General features: G+C 35.5%; 2 protein-coding genes across 6 annotated transcripts; one reads left to right on the top strand and one right to left on the bottom strand.

Moving 5' to 3' along the window:
* Positions 1-652: 652 nt before the first annotated feature.
* Positions 653-5,436, bottom strand: klhl36 (kelch-like family member 36). Of its 5 annotated transcripts, none has more exons than XM_019121868.2 (5): positions 5,371-5,431; positions 4,720-4,802; positions 2,793-3,866; positions 1,958-2,115; positions 653-1,503 (listed from the first exon to the last, which is right to left on the bottom strand). In XM_019121868.2, the coding sequence occupies exons 2-5, from the start codon at positions 4,792-4,794 to the stop codon at positions 936-938; spliced, it is 1,875 nt and encodes a 624-aa protein (XP_018977413.2). In that variant the 5' UTR covers positions 4,795-4,802; positions 5,371-5,431; the 3' UTR covers positions 653-935. The 5 variants fall into 5 exon arrangements, with proteins under 5 accessions (XP_018977413.2, XP_042631417.1, XP_042631416.1 ...); XM_042775483.1 differs by lacking the exon at positions 5,371-5,431 and adding an exon at positions 5,035-5,170; XM_042775482.1 differs by lacking the exon at positions 5,371-5,431 and adding an exon at positions 4,876-4,976.
* A 415-nt stretch (positions 5,437-5,851) lies between these two features.
* On the top strand, positions 5,852-11,097 carry LOC109108764 (coactosin-like protein). The gene is made up of 4 exons (XM_019121871.2): positions 5,852-6,155; positions 6,467-6,549; positions 9,899-10,056; positions 10,240-11,097. Exons 1-4 carry the CDS (start codon positions 6,079-6,081, stop codon positions 10,348-10,350), a joined length of 429 nt encoding a protein of 142 aa, XP_018977416.1. The 5' UTR covers positions 5,852-6,078; the 3' UTR covers positions 10,351-11,097.
* Positions 11,098-20,056: the final 8,959 nt, after the last annotated feature.

The following is a 20,056-nucleotide window of genomic DNA, read 5'->3' as shown; positions in this document are numbered from 1 at the left end:
TTAACTGTGACATTTTATGGCACTGGAAAAAAAATATTTTTGAGAAACGCTAAGATGTCATTATTGTAACTCCATTTGGTTAAAATAAAGCATTAAGGCATACACTACTGTTCAAAGGTTTTGAGGCGGTAAGATTTTAAGTCTCTTATGCTCACAAATTACTAAAATAAAAAATCAAAAATACAGTAATATTGTTAAATATTATTACAATTTAAAATAACTGTTTTCTATTAGATTATATTTGGAAATGTAATTTATTCTTGTGATGGCAAAGCTTATTTTTCAGCAGCCATTACTGCAGTCTTTAGTGTCACATATCAGTCAATAAGCTGATTCGGTGCTCAAGAAACATTTTTATTAAAGTCAATGTTGAAAACAGTTGTGCTGTTTAATGTTTTTGTGGAAATTTTGATTTTTATCAGAATTCTTTGATTAATAGAAAATTTAAAAAAACAGCTTTTATTTTTAAACAGAATTCTTTTGTATATGTCTATGTAAATGTCTTTACTGACACTTCTGATCAATTCTATGCTAAATAAAAGTAGGCCTATTAATTCTTTTTTTTATAATAACCTTACTGGCTCCAAATGCTTGAATGGTATTGTAATTCACAAAATCACAATTGAACCCCAAAACACTGCAAAAACTCATGTAAAACTTTCACTTCAGGATGTTTTAATGTAACTCAGAAGAAGCACTAAGCCACTAGGACATCTTCGAAAACTCCAAAAAAGTTTGTAACAAAAACTACAATATTAATTTGTGCTTTTCAACTTCAATTCATAGTCTAACATCTCACAGTATCTCCTGCTGACTTCTTTTTAAAGGCTCTAAGAAGCAGCCAATGGCATTAGGATTATGACAACCTACATTCAGAAAGTCAGTTCTGTCATAGAAGTGTTCTTCAGAACCCCAAACAATCACCTGTGTTGCTCTTAGCTGGAATTCTGTTTGTCTCTCTCTCTGTGTCCTGATGTATGACCCTCTATACTATTGGTTTGCTGTGGTCTGACAAGGCACACACATGCTGAGGCTCCAGCAATGTGCTTTGGTAGATTTGGACCTAAGACCCACTGGCCCTTGTCTGGAACAAACACTTGAGTGCCCTGAGAAAAGTCCATGGCTTCCCAGGTGTACCCTCCCAATACGTAGATCTTTCCATCCAAGACTGCCACCCCTGCCTCACTGTTAGGGTACTTGAGAGGGGCTATCTTGGTCCACTGATCAGTCTGCGGGTCAAAGGCTTCCACCCCCAACACGTCAAAACGCTCCATGCTGTCCTCATGGTCATCGCTGCCCCCAATGACATAGATCCTGTCATCTAGAGACGCCATAGAGTGCCAGCCTCGAGCCAAGATCATGGCCTGTCGCTCTGTCCACGTGTCCGCAGTTTTGGGGTCATAACTTAGCATGTCACGTCTGTAAGGGCCGATCTGGTAATCATGGCCCCCTGAGATGTAAACAATGCCCTTGTGAATAGTGCCCGCATGACCATATGTGAATCTATGAAAGAAGAAATTCTACAGTTATAATAAGTAATAATTCTACAGTTATAATAAATTTTAATAACAATAAAATAATAAAAGTTTATATATATATATATATATATATATATATATATATATATATATATATATATATATATATATATATATATAATATAAAATAAATATTTGTTGTTTAATATGTTTAAAAATCATGATACATTTTTCTTAGGACTCTTTCATGAACAGAAAATTCAAAAGAACATTATTTTTTTAAAATATATATTTTTTGTAACATAAATGCCTTCACTTGCATTGACCAATTTAACACACTCTTGCTGAATAAAACTAATTTTCTTCAAAAAAAAAAACTTAATGACCCCAAACATTTCGAAAAAGAGGATTCAAAATAAATATCCACATAAACTGGTGCAACCTTTCAAAAAAAAAAAATTCAAAAACAAATAACAAACCTGGGCAATCCTGAAACGTAGGTCCAGTAGTCTTCAGCAGGATGGTACACTTCTACAGAAGACAAAGCACCACTATCATTGCGTCCCCCAACAGCTATAAGACAGTCTCCCACGGTTCCCAGAAAGAAATCCACACGCCGCTGGTTCATAGGGGCACCCTGCAGATCAACAGATCAAACTCTGCATAATTCTCTGCTTCTCTCATGCTTAGGAATACTAACATAATTGCAAATAAAAATCAAAACTAAGACTTAATTATACAAATTCTATATTTAATCTATCCACATGATCTTGAGTTTGGATGCAGATAAAATGCTAATAAACTAAACTAAACTAAACTATTAATTTGAACCAAAAAAGTGATCAGATGCAACCATTTAATCATAGTCTGCAGCCCTGTTATTAAAACTTAAATGTCACTGATATTTAAGTATCATTAAGATACATATGTTTATTTATTTTATTATATTATTATTTTATTATTTTCATTTTAACCAACATATGTGTGTGTGTATATATATATATATATATAATATATATATATATATATATATATATACATACATACATACATAAATATATTTCTATAGTTTTAATTAATTTTTGTACTTCAGTTTCAGTGTTAAGTTTATTACACCAAGTTAAACTAAATTAAAATGATAAATATTGCCTTTGTAAGTAGCTGAAATATATATTTTTTAATGTTTTATTTTATTTCAGGTAACATTTATTTTATTTTATTTTATTTTTTTATGGTTTTAATTTAAGTTTTAGTTAAAGCTTCAGTTAACTGATGTCACTGATGCATCAAATTGTCAAGAGTGAAGTGAATTACCTTAATCCACAAGTTGTTTCGGGGGTCATATCGATACAGCAAGTTGCTTGCAGAATCTCCCCCGTTGTCCCGTGAGGAGCTCCCGCCTGCGGTGAAGATAAATCCCCCCAAAACAGCAACACAGTGGTGACTCCTCTGAGCTGGCAGCTGAGTCTCGACGACCCACTTCCCTTCGTCTTCATCCAGCCAGCACACCTCAGCACTCAACTCCTCTCCACGTTCAGACACCTCCCCTCCCACCAACAGCAGACGCTCCACACCTCCTCGAAGGCCTGTGCGTGTTGTCTGCAGTACAGGTTGGGCGCTGACTCTCGTGTGGTAGCCCACGGCCTCCTCCACTAGAGCCTCACATCCTGTGTCTGGAGGCAGCAGGGAATGTATGGCCGGAAATACACCCCCTATGAGGTCATCCAGTGGAATGAGAGCAAAACGGATGTTGGAGAGGAGCTGCTGGGCAAACGCAAGACGTTCGGGTCTTTGACTCAACCACTGCAAGGCGACCTGCAGAAGAGCTTGCTCGTTCTCGTGCTGCACCTGCTCATCTGCAAGGTAAGCACAAAGCTTGGGCATCCGCACATCTTGGAGGAACTCGGATGTGTTGGAAAGCATGGCAAAATGCTCCAGAATGAAGCGGTCTATGAAGGCGTCCAGCCGGTCCAGGCTGTAGAGGAAGGCAAGCTCCTGCAAGTACAAGTAATTGTCCTCACGTACCTCTTTTTCCAGATACTGACAGCAGAAATCCACAGCTCGCCACATCTGCAGCAAATGAGCAGTTTCCAGGACGTAGTCGATGTTTCCACCATCTAGAGGTAACTCGCCACTGTACAGGAAGTCTACTACTGCTTTAACTCCAACATACGAGGCTCCCACAAGCTCTACTTCTGCCTCATGCTCCTCTCGCATCCCCAAGGTGAACATCGCCTGGAAGTAGGGACTGGATACTGCAAGCAAAGCCCGATGTGCAGGGATCCGCTGGTCATCAGCCACCAAAACGACATCACACAGCCGCCCATGCTGTCTTTGCTCATTTAAACCTTGAAGAAGGTAGTTAGCCTGGTCTGCCCATCGATACACCTGTTGTACATGAGCGTTAGTTAGTGCACGATAGTTTCAAGACACTTGATTCATAATTTTTAAAAGGTACTATAGATATTAAATGTGCAGGTTTTTTTTCTTCATTCAGTTGCACCAGTGGTTTTGAACTTTATACTGACACCTATCAGACAGGGTTTGTTAGGTTTGTTAGCTGGTCATGTGACGTCAACATGGTGGCGTGACCCACTCAATGCAGAATAAAATGTTAAGCAGACTGACTGATAACTGGATCCTTCATCTCATGTGAGGGTACACAAATTTAATCTGTTAAAAGTTCTGTTAATTTATTATATATATATATATTTATATATATATATATATATATATATATATATATATAGATATATATATTTTTTTTTAATTAGTAAAACTGAGTGTACCTTTAAATTAATGTAAAAATTTGTTTTTTTTTTTGTTAATAATGCAGTTATTCAGTATGTAACAATAAATGTTAATATTATATAATGAATTAAAATTATTATTGAAAAAAATATTATTATTTAGAAATAATACAGTTTTATGCATAAATGCTATTTTAGTATTATTTATATAGTATTGTTATATCAATTAATTTTTAATGGCTTTTATTTTAATATTTTACGTTTTAGTAATTTTTCATGCGCTTTAGTAATTGTTTTTTTTTTTTTTTTTTTTTTTTTTTTTTTTTTTTTAGCTTTTTGGGGATTTTCACGTTTCTGTTTACCTATAATTTATTTTTGTTTCAGCTTCAGTTTTTAAAACGTTTATTTTTTTAATCAATTTTAATTTTATTTTACCTTTATTTTAGTTATCGAAAACTGTTAACTATTTTACTTAACACTGTTATGCATACCTTTGGGGATTCACTTATTCTGTGAGGACGTGAAAGACGATATTGCTTCCCACTATCCATTGTGTCATCGGCCATAAGACTATCTGCAAAATCATAATCATAATTAATTATCGGAAGTAATTAAATGTAACCATATATAATACACATTTATATTACGTTCAGAACAGGAACAGACAGAGCAGAAAGTCAGAAGCTGAGTACAAAAGGTACAAGTGTGACTACGTTTCATTGATATTCAGTATAACGTTAATTGGATATATTTTATCGATACAGCTGTGACAACAAGCGCATAGTAAAATGCAGATATCATTTTACCATTTTTCCATTCTTTGTCCGTATTAATTACTAATTAAATACCCGTAAGTGACTATTAACAAGTTATTTTGACCGTGGCACAGTGAAGCTGAGTTCTCACTTCCGTGATGCGCTTCATTTCAAAATAAAGGTCACATTTGTGCTCAAGTTTGCTAAAAAAAACCAGACTGTAGCATAAGCATGATGATGATGTAATAATCATACAAGAAAGGTACTATATTTGCGATTATGTTGGCTTGACAAAGTCAGTGTATACAGATCTACTATTAAAGCTTGTTCTGATTGACCAAATTTCATCAAAGCTTTAAAGCAACGACCACCAAACTTGACACAAACCTTCCGGCTGTTCTGATGAGGTATTAATATCTTTTCTGACTGCTGCTTCAAACTTCAACTGTTAAAAACTCAAATGTAAACAATCAGAACCCTTTTAACCCATTCAAGCTCAAGTTAAATATATCTATCTAGTATATTTTTAACTTTTTACGTTAATATGTGATGATATTGTTTTGAAATTCATTCATGCTACACTGAAGATTTTGATAATGAGAATTTGAGGGGAAGGGATATGCTTATTTATTCAAAATAAAATTATTTATTTCATTTTAGGGTGGAATTTTATATTTCTGGCGTAATTCGCCTATGGATTCCTCGTCTGTAATCCAAATAGTATTACAGAACAGAACAACACATTGTTCTCAACCCAGGTCCACAAGATGGCAGAGTAACTCAGGTCAAGCTGTTAGATGACCGAACAGAACTGGGTGGATTTAATGTAGCTCAATACCCAATCTGACCATTAGGAGGAGGCGAGCTCCCTGATTCACTGGCATAGCAACCTGACAGACAAATATCACTAACGCCCATTAAGAGGCTATAGGAAATGAATCGAGTCGTGAAATTAGTTGCCTCTCCATCCCACTGAGAGAACACACCCCCACCTTTCGAAGACCTCTGTCGCACTTTGGGATTTATCCGCATTTTCTCTCATTCCCCCGGCTTTGTTCTGCATTTAGATACGTTATCTCCCTTTGCATCGTCGAAATGGCAACGCGCATTGACAAAGAGGCTTGCAGAGAAGCATACAATCTGGTGCGAGACGACACCTCAGATATATGCTGGTGAGTGAAGCCTTGATTTACTTCACGCCCAGAGATGCGCAGTTTGGCGCGTGCTGGCTGAGCTCGCTACATTGTTTCAATAATTAGAATCTTTCAAATGAAACACTGAACGCTGTTTTAACTGATTCATTGAGAGTGTGTGGTGCAACATGTAGGGATGGGTTTTGTAACACGGGAAGTGTGTCAAAATCTAGTTTGCAGCTTACCTAGGCAGCATTTTGGCCAAAAATGACTATTTAGGCTGCTCGCTAGATTTTGAGACACCTCCAGTATTTCGGCAACGGTTAAAATGTCAATTTTGCTATTTAAAGGGCATCTTTTCAGTATGATGGATCTACCATTGTGCCAGCTGGTCACGGGTCCGAGTACGAAGAATTCAAGAGTCAGTGTACAGGTGAGTCCATTCTCAGTCATTTAGCTTCTTTTTGTTTTATTATTGTTGGGAGGACTTGACGGTGTTTTTGTAAAGCAGTTAAATAAACCAAGTGTAAAAGGGAAAGTTCACCCAAAAATAAAAGGTATATTATTTATTCACCACAAACTTATGACTTAAACGAGACTGACAGACTCAATCAAAAGTAAATTGGTGAATGAGACATTACAGGCTCTAACATATACATTGTGAGTAAATGATGACAGAACTTTCATTTTTTTGGGGGTGCTCTGTCCCTTTAAGTTCTACATCATATCACTAGGAAGTAATTCATTTTCCAAGGTAGACAATACCAAATATGGTTTCATATTTGTCCTAGATGGCTTGACATGAGAGCGAGCAACTGGTGGGAAGTTTGATGAGAGGATTTTATTAAATATAAACACATTTGTGTTTGTGATCAACCAGAAGGACTTAAATTCAACTTAATATCTATTTTAATATGCAGTATATCTGGTTTTGGGGATCAGTTGAGCTACAATGAATATAGTATGGTTTAATATGTGCAGTATATTTTATAACTGTAAATAACTGTCTGGCTCTGTTGAGAGAATGAAATGATGTAATTTTTGCCTCTCATTTTGTTATCCTAATTGAACAGAGATTTGGGTGTGGTGCTCAGTTCGGTCTCTGTGAGTAGATTGTGCAGCCACTAGCAGATGTAAACTTGTTCAAGTGTTGCAATGCCTTGGCTTTCGGCATTGTGCTTTGACAGATGATCAAGGATGTCTTCCTGTATGGAGTAGTATGTTACAAAAAGCACTTTTATTGATGGAGAATACTTTAGTCATTAAGTTTACATATAAAATACTTATTTATGTTTTAAATCCAAACAGGAAATATATAATTTATGCCATAGCCACCCATAAACTGATTTATCCAGCGACAAATATATTTATTTATTATTTTGGAAGGCTTTTGAGTAGTTGGAGAATCTTGTCTATGTGTCTTGTCTTTAGTGCATAAAACTTAAAATGGGTTTCTGGGTCAGTGACAGAGCATTTTTTTTTAGATAACTGTTTGCAAAATCTAAAGCTTGTGATTTAGGTGATGTCTAACAGATTTAATATTTTGAAATATTTCTTTGTGCTGCATCACCATAGCCTGGCAACCTGAAAGTACAGTAAACGTATAGTCAGGACAAAAATGCTGACTTTCTGGAAGCGAGTTCTTCAGAAATTTGCCGCACGCACACAAGAGGAAGCAGAAGTGTGTGGAAGCATTGCGAAAGAACCATGTGTCGCCGTGTTTTCATGCAATCGGAAAATAAGACCGCACAACTCTCTCATTTTTACTAGAGTCCAAGCTTTCCCACTATTCACTTGACATGCTGACACATGACAAGCACCGCTCACTTCCTAAATGTGGTTTGTTTGAGGTTTCAGTTCTGTTGAAATACAGCAGAGGTCTCTATAATGTGACTTAGATTCATCATCCACTGTGCTCTTGAAACTTTAATGGCCAATGTGCCAAACACAACTGACAGTATTACCCATGGTTCCCTGACTTAGCTTCTTAAACCTTAAGCCCAGTTAATCAACAACAGAAAACCAGATGTTATCAGTCTCAAGTAGAGCCAAGGGAATTCACCTGAGCATTTGTTTTCCAGGAAAGTCCTACTAAGATCACATTTAACCACTGTAAATTATACACAGTACAAGACGGAACAAGAGTGCGATGCCCTTTGGTTTCTTGCAGCCATTTTTTAACTGCCCTATGTGTAATAAAATGTTACTAAGTAAAACACACACACACACATTTATTTTAATTGTATAAGCATATGTGTGTGTGTATATGTTTAATGCATATGTGTAAGTTTACTGCTATAATTATTAGTGATATAAGAAGTTTTAAAACTATCTTCACAGATCAGTAAAGATCAAAGTGCAAAGGTCTGCACCACTAACATGAGAATGAATGCTTTAACAAGAGCTTTCTTCCACATAATACTCCCTCTGATACTGTCAGAGTCTAAACAGAGCCAAGCTGTATTAAGTGCATTTGATGTTATCTTTGAATCTATTCCCAGTGCCACTGCAATGCAGTTGTAGCACATTTGGGAGGAAGTGGCCAGCTGTTAAGCTGAGAGAGACTGGGAGTGTTACAGATAAAATATTACACCGTAAATCACCCTTATCACTAGAGTCTGTTAACTAGATCACCTCCTGTCCTCTCCCACTTTCTCAATTTCTTGTTTTTTTCATGTGGCATGATGTCATAGAGCTTAAATTTCTTAGCCTTGTCCGCAACTCGCACGTGATGTTCTCAGATTGCATTTCATATCATGACGTCTTTCTCTGGAAAGGAAAACAATGCCATAGTGTAGATTCAAAACACTTGCTACAATGGAAACAGTGTTCAGTCGAATCCAAGCCCTTCCTTGTTATTAAACTCACAAAGTTAAGATAAACTGGAGTGACAATAATGAAGCACAGTAATGTGATTTTCATATTAAGTCAACGTGAAATAAAACCAGATTTTATCTACTTTAAATCACGTTCCTGGTTTTATTGTTTACAATCCATTGATGCATGTTATTCCAAATAAAAAATGCCTTGTTGAAATAAAATAGTTTGCACCGCCCTTTTAGCTGACATCATGAATCCGCTTACCAGGCTCCATTGCTCCACCCCTCTCTTTTCACTCAATTTTCTCGTTAATTATCCTGTTTCACTAGAAAAGGTAAAATTACGAAAGTGAAATAAGTTGTTGACTTAAAAAAAAATTACAAACCAAAGGCCTGCAGAGTTTTTTTTTTTTTTTTTTTTCCAGACAAAGTGGATGTCGGTATTTGTGACTGTAGGCCAGTGATAGGCTTATGTTCAGTGATTTGGAAGTAAAGCAAACAATACTGACTCCCTCTCCAATTGTTATTTTGTAAATGTATGTTATTATTGTTATTTATTTAAAATGTATTAATTTTTAAATGATCTGTTTTTTGTTTGTTTTTTGGGGGGGATTTTATTAATCGAGGAAGCAATCTTGTGGAATTTAAATTTGTTGCAAATAGGTTCATTGTACACTTGTTATTCAATGTAGAAAAAGCCAATACATACATAAATAAAAATAATGACTTCTAAAGCCACTTTTCAAAATGTATCTCCAATGATTTTCTTGTCTGCCAGAGTTAAGTCTGATTAATCTTCAGTTTAGTTGGGGGCTTTTCTCAGCAAATGTTTTGCATAATTAATGATCTTAATCACACATATAGCATTTAACATTTCTAATCAATTCACAGTGCTAAAAGAAACAAGGAACTATCCAGAAAATGGCACAACTTGTTAAAGATTTCTTTCTCTTTTACTCTCAGATGACAACCGTCTCTTCGGTTTTGTAAGGATCACGACAGGCGACGCCATGAGCAAGCGTGCCAAGTTCACCCTCATCACCTGGATTGGCGAAAATGTCAGCGGACTGCAAAGAGCCAAGATTAGCACTGACAAGACATTGGTTAAAGACATTGTGCAGGTGGGTTTTGCATTCTCTAATTCCATTGCTATACAATATGCAAATTCTTCCACTTACAAACTTCAACACACCCGGATAAGCAGATTTCGAGTTCTTTTTCACTGTAAACAAATTGGTGCGTTCATGCAAACGTGCCTTTCCCTCCATTACTCATAGTGTGCTTTCCCTTATTCTTCCATGCAGAACTTTGCCAAGGAGTTTATGATCAGTGATCCCAGAGAACTGGAGGAAGAATATCTCCGCAACGAGCTGAAAAAGGCCGGCGGGGCCAACTACGACGCCCAGGCTGAATAGAACTTGGGGGCGGGTGTCCATAGGGTTGGAGGAGAAGGAAGAGAAAATGTCATCTCATACACACGCACACACAAACATACACATACACACACACAGACAAACATAAATATACATACCTCACCCCTCTTGCCAGTCTGGCCATGGTTGATTTATCTATCTACTGTACTGTGCATCATCTCAAAATCATCTCTACTAGTGCTATGAGGTTATCTTTTTCTTCAGGGGCATTTTTGTTTCTGATGGTGCTCCTTTGGCTCGGAGTTGTCATCACTGTGATGCGCTTCCATAGTAAATGGAGAGCATACGAGTCCAGCATTGTTTTCCAAGGGGTTTCTTATGAGTCCATCTCCCCGCTGAATACAGACCACTGTGTTTACTGTCCCAATCTCCCATGGAGAGGAAGACATCATGGAATGTGTGCTTTTGTGTGTGTGTTTGTTTGTTTTTAGACACTGCACTGTGACTGGCTAACTTGCATGCAGGGGGTGGAGTCTTAAAGGATCTCGTAGCTCTGATTGGCTGTTTCATTCTCTCCACCCAACCAAGGAGCAGCCATTTCTCTAGTGTAGCCTTCATTTTGGTTTAAATTAAAATACCCAAGAATGTCACTTTTCTTTTTTTAAAGAAAGTAGGTTTTATTTGCTTTAAAAATGCAATCTGTGGTTCTTTAAAATAAAAATGCCTCCGGAGCCGAAATAAGATGGTCACAAAAGCAATCATGTCAGAATAAAATTGTTTTTTTCAAGACATTTTGCACATAAAAAAAATAATTTTCTTTTCACATTTCTTAGCTTATTTTGTTTTTTTATACTCTTGATATGGAAGAAATTTTTTTTTTTTTTTCACAGTTCGGAGCTTATATCTCAGTTCAGACAGTTTCTTGCTATTTTAAAGTCACAATTACCTTTTTTAATAATAATAATAAAAGAACTGCAAGATGCACACTGATATTTCCAAGAAAAAAGTAAAAATTGCAAGACAAACTCAGAATTCTGACATTTTTCATGCAGTTCTGAGTTTGCAACTTGCAATTTTCACTTTTTTTCACTGAATTCTGAGTATATATCGCAAATCTGATTTGTTTTCCTGCCATCGAATAAAAAAAATGAAAAAGTAATTGCAATTTTTTTTATCTTTTTTTCTCATAACTTTTCTCATAATGAATGTATCACAATTCTGACTTTTCTTCTCGGAGTTTAGATCCACAATTTCAAGTTAACATGTCACAATTCCGACTTCTGAGGAATAAAAGTCAAAACTGTGGGATATAAACTCAGAATTGTAAAAAAAAAAAGAAGAAAAAAAAGACTGAATTATTAGATAAAAAAAAGTCACAAATATCCTACCTAATTATCTTTTTAATCCTGTGGTGGAATCAAGCTTCCATACTTTGATACTCAATGAGTTGACTTCTGCATCGCTTAGGTAGTCCTAGCTGCTTGGTACGACACTCTTCTGCACGAATGCTAACAATCCCAGAGGGCTAATGGGGGAGTCCCAGGGGTTGTCATGGCCACCGCTGTGGTCAGGCTTCCTCACGCCAAACTGCTCTGCTCCAAAGCCTTTCAATAATGCCCCCCAAAAGCCTTTCCCCTCCATTGTAACCTCTTTTCTCCTCCCCCCATCTCTCTTCCTTCTCTCCCTGCCTTGCGTTTAGTCCAACAGATTTGTGTCCAACTGCATAATTGCTTAATCCATAATCTATAAGCTTCTTCCAGGCTGCTTTTATGACGCTGAGTTTTGGTAGCACAAAAAACATGAGGCAGGAATGTAGATGCTGAAATTGGGGCCTGTGGAAGATCTGCGTGTGTGTTTTCTTAATAGCTGGTAAAATTGGGTCAGTGGAGCTTAGCCTTACTAAAATTAAACTTTGGCATGTAACTTGTTCTGCACAGTTCATGCTACAGACAATAGGAGAGATGGGTTTTTACTTTTTAAAATGATTATTGGTATTAAAAGTCAGTATTTTATATTTAATTGTATATGCTCATTTTCTAATTTTTTCCTTTTCCATTGCACTGCCATTCAAAAGATTTATTTTCTTTATACTTCTATTATGCAAAGAATTGATTTGGCAGTAAAGACATCTGTCATGTTACAAAAGTGTTCAAATTCATAGACATGCATTTTAAAATGTTACAAAAATAAATGCTATCCTTTTGAACTTTATTAAAAAAAAAAAAAAAAAAATTCACAATAATTCAGAATAAGAAATCACAAAAAATCACAATTGTTTTCAACATTGATAATAATAATTAATAAAAATAACAAGTAATAATAAAATAATAAGAAAGTCATCATAAGAATAAAGTATATTTTAAAATATATTAAAATACAAAACAGTTATTTAAAATTATACTAATTCAGAATATTTTTACTGTATTTTTGATTCAATAGATGCAGCTTTGGTGAGCATAAGATAAATCTTTAAAAAAGAAGTATATTTATGTATAACTCAATTAATATTAAAATCGTTAATATTAACACTCAGTTACTTAAATGAATAAAACAGCACCATTGTGTGTTTGTAACATCTTAGCAGGAATAGCTTAAGTAGCAGGTTTTGCTGAGTGACTTTGGGGACTACTTTAATGAGATAAATTACATGTGAATGTAAATTAGTCTCTCCTCCCACAGAGGGAAGGCCTTTGTATTGATCTTGTCATCAAGAATGTCTTGTTTAAGCCACGTAAACACACAGTCAGACACATAGGCTAGTCCTTATCTTTATCTCCCTGCCCATTTATGGGGCTTTGAGAGGCGTACATGTTCTGACAACTGGCTTGCTTGCTTTTCTACATTTTGCTGTCATACAGAATGTGTGTTTGAGAGCAAGAATGTTGTGCGTGTGTGTGTGGACATGTTTCTGAAGATTCTTTGGCGTCTTGTTCCCAAGGAAGTCACTGCCAGCTATTCTGCTCGGATCCTTCCTGCATTCCAAAGGCCTCCCAGTTCAAGCGTATTTCATACCCCACACACATTACTGAAGCCATGTGGTGATTGTTTTGGAATAAATATTACAAAAGAGAAATGTACACTAGCGTTTAAATGTTAAGGGTTGATAAAAGACATCTCCATGCTCACCAAGGCTGCATTTTTTAAATCAAAAATACCATAAAAAACAGTAATATTGTCAAATAGTTACAATTTAAAATAACCTATATTTACAAATACAATGCAAAATTCCTGGCAAAGCTTAATTTTCAGCACCAATACTCCAGTCTTCAGTGTCACATGCTCCTTCAGAGATCGTTTTAACATACTGATTTGCTGCTCAAGAAACATTTCTTATTATTATCAAAGTTGTGCAGCTTAAAATTTTTGTGGTTGCTAGTGGCAAATATAACAGTAATGCATATTCTTTAAGAATAAATAGAGTGTTCAAAAGAACAGGATTTATTTGAAATGGAAATCTTTTGTAATAATGTAAAAGTATTTACTGTTACTTTTGATAAATTGCTAAATAAAAGTATATTTTTTACAAAAAAAAAAAACTAAATTTAATATTTTGTAAAAGCATTTAATAGCATATATATGTGTATGTTTACAAAATACTTTTGATACTTTTGAACTGTTGAGCTACTAAAGAAAATGACATTTTCATTTTTAAATGCATACTTGCTGGATAAAAGTATTATTTTCTTGACTCCAGATGGCTCCTTGTATGATTTGTACACATCTTTGCTCACCAAATTAGTCATTTGCATATATAATAAATTTGTTTGCAGCTTTACATTAAATCTATTTTGATTGTCAGTTAAGTCATGTCAGTATTGTAGGAGGAGTCTGACAAAGAACAAACACAACATTTTGTTAACCTTTCATGGCTTCCTCTTGGAAGAACCCAAGTGGAGGGCAGGGCTTACACAATGATCTGCTGTTTTGCCTTATTACAGAGTTTTCCGATGTTTCAGAGGTGTTGGCTAAGGGAAATTTGTTTAAATACAAACGTCTTCATTTACATCTGGGCCTAAGAGTACAGGAAATCTAGCGAAAATGACGTGAGTGATGGCTGGTTAGTTTAGTTAAGTCTGGCTTTGGAGGAAGAGGAAGAGGAAGATGGGATTTAACTGGAACAAGTAAGGGGCACCCATTGAGAGTGAGTGAATGGGTCACTTCGCAATGTTCCTGTGAACCATTCATGCTCTGGCACAGTGCTGCCATTGTCATGAACTAACGAGATGCACTCCAAACAGCCAAACCTGGCTCAGTGCTCCAGTTGTCACTAACCTGCTGGTCAATAGGGTCCCCATCACCAACAGCGCAATGTTCTCATATGTTGTTGTCCACAGATGTTGAAAGTTCTGGAGCTATTTGAAAACAGCAATATTTTTTTACACATTTATAGAATAATATAATACACTCTTCTTTAGAACAAGAGCCTACCATCATTCACCGACCCTATGTTCAGTTGTGGGTTGGAACCAGCCCCCTCTTGTTTCAGAGTTTCATGAAGGTTTTGCAGAAAAGCTAATTTGAAAATCAAAAAAGGAAAAACAAAAGTTTAGTCAGATTTGTACTTGACCAGCCAATTATGAATTTTATTTTGAAGTATTTTTTTTATAGTGTCAGAAAACATTTATTCATTAAATGTTTAGTGTTCTGTGGAAAGAAATGTTTTTTGATATATAACTGCTGGTTTCGTCTGGTCAGAGGAGAACTGGCCCCCCGACTGAGCCTGGTTTCTCCCAAGGTTTTTTTCTCCATTCTGTCACCGAAGGAGTTTTGGTTCCTTGCCGCTGTCGCCTCTGGCTTGCTTAGTTGGGGACACTTCATTTACAGCGATATCATTGACTTGATTGCAAATTATTGCACAGATACTATTTAAACTGAACTGAGCTGCATGATGACATCACTGAATTCAATGATGAAATGCCTTTAACTGTCATTTTGCATTATTGACACACTGTTTTCCTAATTAATGTTGTTCAGTTGCTTTGACGCAATCTTTTTTGTTTAAAAGCGCTATATAAATAAACGTGAATATAATATAATATAATATAATATAATATAATATAATATAATATAATATAATATAATATAATATAATATAATATAATATAATATAATATAATACGTGTAGTTTAATCTGAATTCACAAAACAATGAATAACACCTCTGTTCAAAAGTTTAGGGTCAGTAGGATTTTTTTAAATGTTTTTGAAATATGTCAGTATTGCTCACAAAGGCTGCGTTTAGGCTGCCATTCTCAACAAATTAGAATATGGTGACATGCCAATCAGCTAATCAACTCAAAACACCTGCAAAGGTTTCCTGAGCCTTCAAAATGGTCTCTCAGTTTGGTTCACTAGGCTACACAATCAGTGGGAAGACTGCTGATCTGATCAGTTGTCCAGAAGACAATCATTGACATCCTTCACAAGGAGGGTAAGCCACAAACATTCATTGCCAAAGAAGCTGGCTGTTCACAGAGTGCTGTGTCCAAGCATGTTAACAGAAAGTTGAGTGGAAGGAAAAAGTGTGGAAGAAAAAGATGCACAACCAACCAACTTCTGCTGACCAGCTTTTTGAAGATGCTGATTTCATTTTCCAGCAGGATTTGGCATCTGCCCACACTGCCAAAAGCACAAAAAGTTGGTTAAATGACCATGGTGTTGGTGTGCTTGACTGGCCAGCAAACTCACCAGACCAGAAGTGACCAAGTGACCAAAAAATGCAGATGAGCTGAAGGCCACTGTCAAAGAAACCTGGGCTTCCATACCACCTCAGCAGTGCCACAAACTGATCACCTCCATGCCACGCCGAATTGAGGCAGTAATTAAAGCAAAAGGAGCCCCTACAAAGTATTGAGTACATGCACAGTAAATTAACATACTTTCCAGAAGGCCAACAATTCACTAAAAATGTTTTTTTATTGGTCTTATAAAGTATTCTAATTTGTTGAGATTGCTGGGTTTTTGTTAAATGTGAGCCAAAATCATCACAATTAAAAGAACCAAAGACTTAAACAGTCTGTGTGCACTGAATTTATTTAATACACGAGTTTCACAATTTGAGTTGAATTACTGAACAACTGAAACTTTTCCACGACATTCTAATTTATTGAGATGCACCTGTATATATATATGTAAAATTCCTACCTGTTCCTACCTAAATTATTGCATGCTCGCTTAGGAAAATCATTTTTGTCCTTAAAAAAAATCTTCTGACTCCAATTTTTTGAACAGTAATTATCAAGGAAGGTAACATTAGATCGGAGCACATAAATCCTATTATAAACATTAACCAGGTACCGAGAGAATATTTCAGTAATGAAACAGGAAGCACCCTAACCAGAAAATCTGTCTGTATCTGGCTCAAGTTTAATTATTCCAAACAAATCTATCAAAGTGTCAGCCCACTAGAAATGTCTATTTAATTGGGCTATAGCTCTTTAGTATATGGGTCAATGAGCTGGATAACAAGGTTATTCATTTATTGATCAGGCCCACTTCTTGCAATCCAATGCAGAGACAAACACAATGCGATGAAAGGTCAAGCAAAAAGGTCAAAAGAAAAGGTCAGCTTTTATAGTCCCAAACATGTTCAGCTGTTTAATTATGACTATCTAATTGGAAATCTCAAGTACACCCTCTATAATAAAAATATCGGCTAAACCATTTGACCTCATATTTCATGAAGGGTTCATTTAAATTTTAAGATAGTGTATCATAAAATATATACTGGAAAATAACAATACATTATTGTATAACTATACAAAAAAAGAAAACAAAAATGAGTGTACAAGAGTTAGGGCATATTTTTTTTTTTTTTTTTTTTTTTAACACAGATCCCTTGATATTTATAACTAGATAAAGGTGCCCAAGCATAAGTCACACTTGAAGGCACTCTGAGAAATAGAAACACTCTTGACATAATTTAATGTGCATGTGATGATATGCATAGGATGTATAGAAAAATAAAAGATAGGAAGACATAAGCAAAGGTTATTTTTTATGAGTAAATTGTTCGTTTCTTATTAATAATGCATTTCATTGATAACAGTAGTATGGTTAAGTATAAACACAAATGAGCACCACAGAACATAGCGTGTTTGCATGAGCGTGGGGGTAAGGTTTTCGTCATTTCCTGTACACTGAGTGTGCTACAGACTTTTACCATATAGGGTTGTGGCAGACAGTGGCAGATAAAGGAAGGAGAAAGAAGAAGCACTTGAAAAGAAAGAGAGAAACCTCATGCCTCAACTTGCAGTCTGGAGCTGCCAAAAAAACTTCGGTTACTGGCAGTGAAAGCTTTCGATTTAAAATGCTAACATTTCTCTCAGGTTGATTCTGTGCCTGTTAGAAACAAGTTTAATGAAGATACAGAGCTACAGAATATGCAAATAGCTGTGTTATGCAGCATTATGCATCCAAAATGATTATTGATTTAATACAATTTATTTTTACTAGTAAAAGTACATATACAATATAATAAGCATTTTTTTTTTTTACATTACAAGATAAAGATTAGGCTATGGGGAATATATGAGTTTATAAAAATAAGTAAGTCAATGACAAGAGATAAACTATTTTTGATAATATAAAAAGACATATAATATGGATATTCATTGGGATATGTGACCGCAGGTTAAATCACTCATACTAAAGCTAAAGAAAAGGCAAGACTGTTATAGAAATCGTAACAGGCAAGCTAGGAAGCCCACTGATACAGACAGCCGCATCATATTCAAATATTGCAGTCTATAAATAACTCAGTACATCAACGGCACATTAGTTATGCTTCATTAAATCAATTACAGTTTTTACTTCTCTCCACATGCTGTCACATTTGATTCTACTTGTTCAGTTGGCACCAAACTTCCACAGGAACAAAAAAACTGAAAAAGGCCAGGCCTATGCATGTACAAACCGTAAGCAGGTTGGTTTGCAGCACAATAGCTGCATTGTTGTGGTTTACACCTGCTCATTAGAGATTGCACTGTACACAATGACAATTGTACAATTAGGCTCTAAAACCCCGTCTTGAGAACTTCACATAGTAGTCCACATGCTCTGTGAACTTTACACAATACACATATGTAATATCATCAAACCCTGTCTTCTCAAGATTCTCACGAAGTTACGATTTCACCAATTTTAGTTTATTTATTATAACAAATACTCCAAATGTCTGTCACAAAATGACTTGTGATGACATCTGAAGTAATCTTCACAATTTGAAAAGCTCATAAATAATCATAAATCAAATTATTAATTTGACTTTTTTAATTGAAAGTTAAGAGATATGAGGGTTTGACTTAAGGGTGGGATGTAATAAATATCTTGGCATGAAAACCAATGGGTCTATGAGAGGCCCTCATTAATATATAGCTTCTATATTAATTTTGATTTTAACATGTTTTTCAGTTTGGGGGTCAGATTTGGCTTCAAAGAACAGCAAAAAGGTAATCTAAAACTTCTTCATCTACACTGTAGGGAGCAGTCATAAAAAACAGCTTAACTAAAAACATACTAAATGATGTTTAAATGATAAAAGTTAAGAAAGGTTGTGAGGGTAAGTTTTAGAGAAGGGAAAGGGGATTGAAAATGCTTATAGCTCAGTATAAAAACATAGTTAACAGAACTCTTTGGGAATGATAATAAAACAAGCTTGTGTATATGCATTTTACAGTTAATGATCAGCCTACACTGACTTGAGAGAAGTAAGCAGCAGTAGAGCATCTCAGCCCTGAGCACTAGTTCAGAGCTCAACAAGCCTCCATGCTGGGCGGGTGACTGATGCGCATGCGCACTGCGCTGTACAATCATTTGCGTTGCCGTGCGATTCATTCATTACATATGACAGCATGTCTTTCAGTCTCCGTCGCAACGAAGTGAATTCTATCCCTCCCGAGTCTCAACTGATTTGACTGTTTCCTTTTCTGTTTTCTTTACTAATACTTTCAGTTTAAGGAAATGTCCTCAAACGGGTTCTTTTAAAACTTCTGGTTAAGACTGCTGAACGTCACGCCCAGATCTCACACGAATCTCATGCCCTTAAAAGGCGTTTTTCATCGCCTGTTGAGAAAGAGCTGTAAAGCCCCAAGGAACAGACAAAGCTGATGCTTTAAATAGCTGTATTAGTCTGCCCTCTTCTGGTCAACAACAGGCACTACACTACACCCAGTGACTGAAAAATATCAAGCGAATTATAATATGTATTATAATTATATAATAGTCATAATTATATAAATATATTATTCGCGCTTATTTTTTACTCACCACATTACTGTACTGTAATGTATTATTTGTTTTAAATCATTTATTTAGCAACGTTTTTCTTAAAAAAAATTCACGGACCCCCTAGCACTCCCTTGCAGTCCCACGATTAAGTTAATTTAACAGTAGTGTATGCTTTGTGCTCTGTGTGCTCTCTTCAAAACCCTAATGCAGATACTTTTCTATATAATCAGACACCATTTGGCATAAACAGAAAGTAAGTACAGGTGCTGGTCATATATTTAGAATATCATCAAAAAGTTGATTTATTTCACTAATTCCATTCAAAAAGTAAAACTTGTATATTTTATTCATTCATTAAACACAGACTGATATATTTTAAATGTTTATTTTTTTTTTAAATTTTGATGATTATAACTGACAACTAAGGAAAATCCCAAATTCAGTATCTCAGAAAATTATAATATTGTGAAAAGGTTCAATATTGAAGACACCTGGTGTCACACTCTAATCAGCTTATTAAC

This window comes from Cyprinus carpio, chromosome A18, assembly GCF_018340385.1.
Source record: "Cyprinus carpio isolate SPL01 chromosome A18, ASM1834038v1, whole genome shotgun sequence".
Classification (NCBI taxonomy): Eukaryota; Metazoa; Chordata; class Actinopteri; order Cypriniformes; family Cyprinidae; genus Cyprinus; species Cyprinus carpio.
The sequence above is the reverse complement of the archived record's forward strand: the minus strand, read 5'-3'. Positions and strand labels throughout refer to the sequence as shown.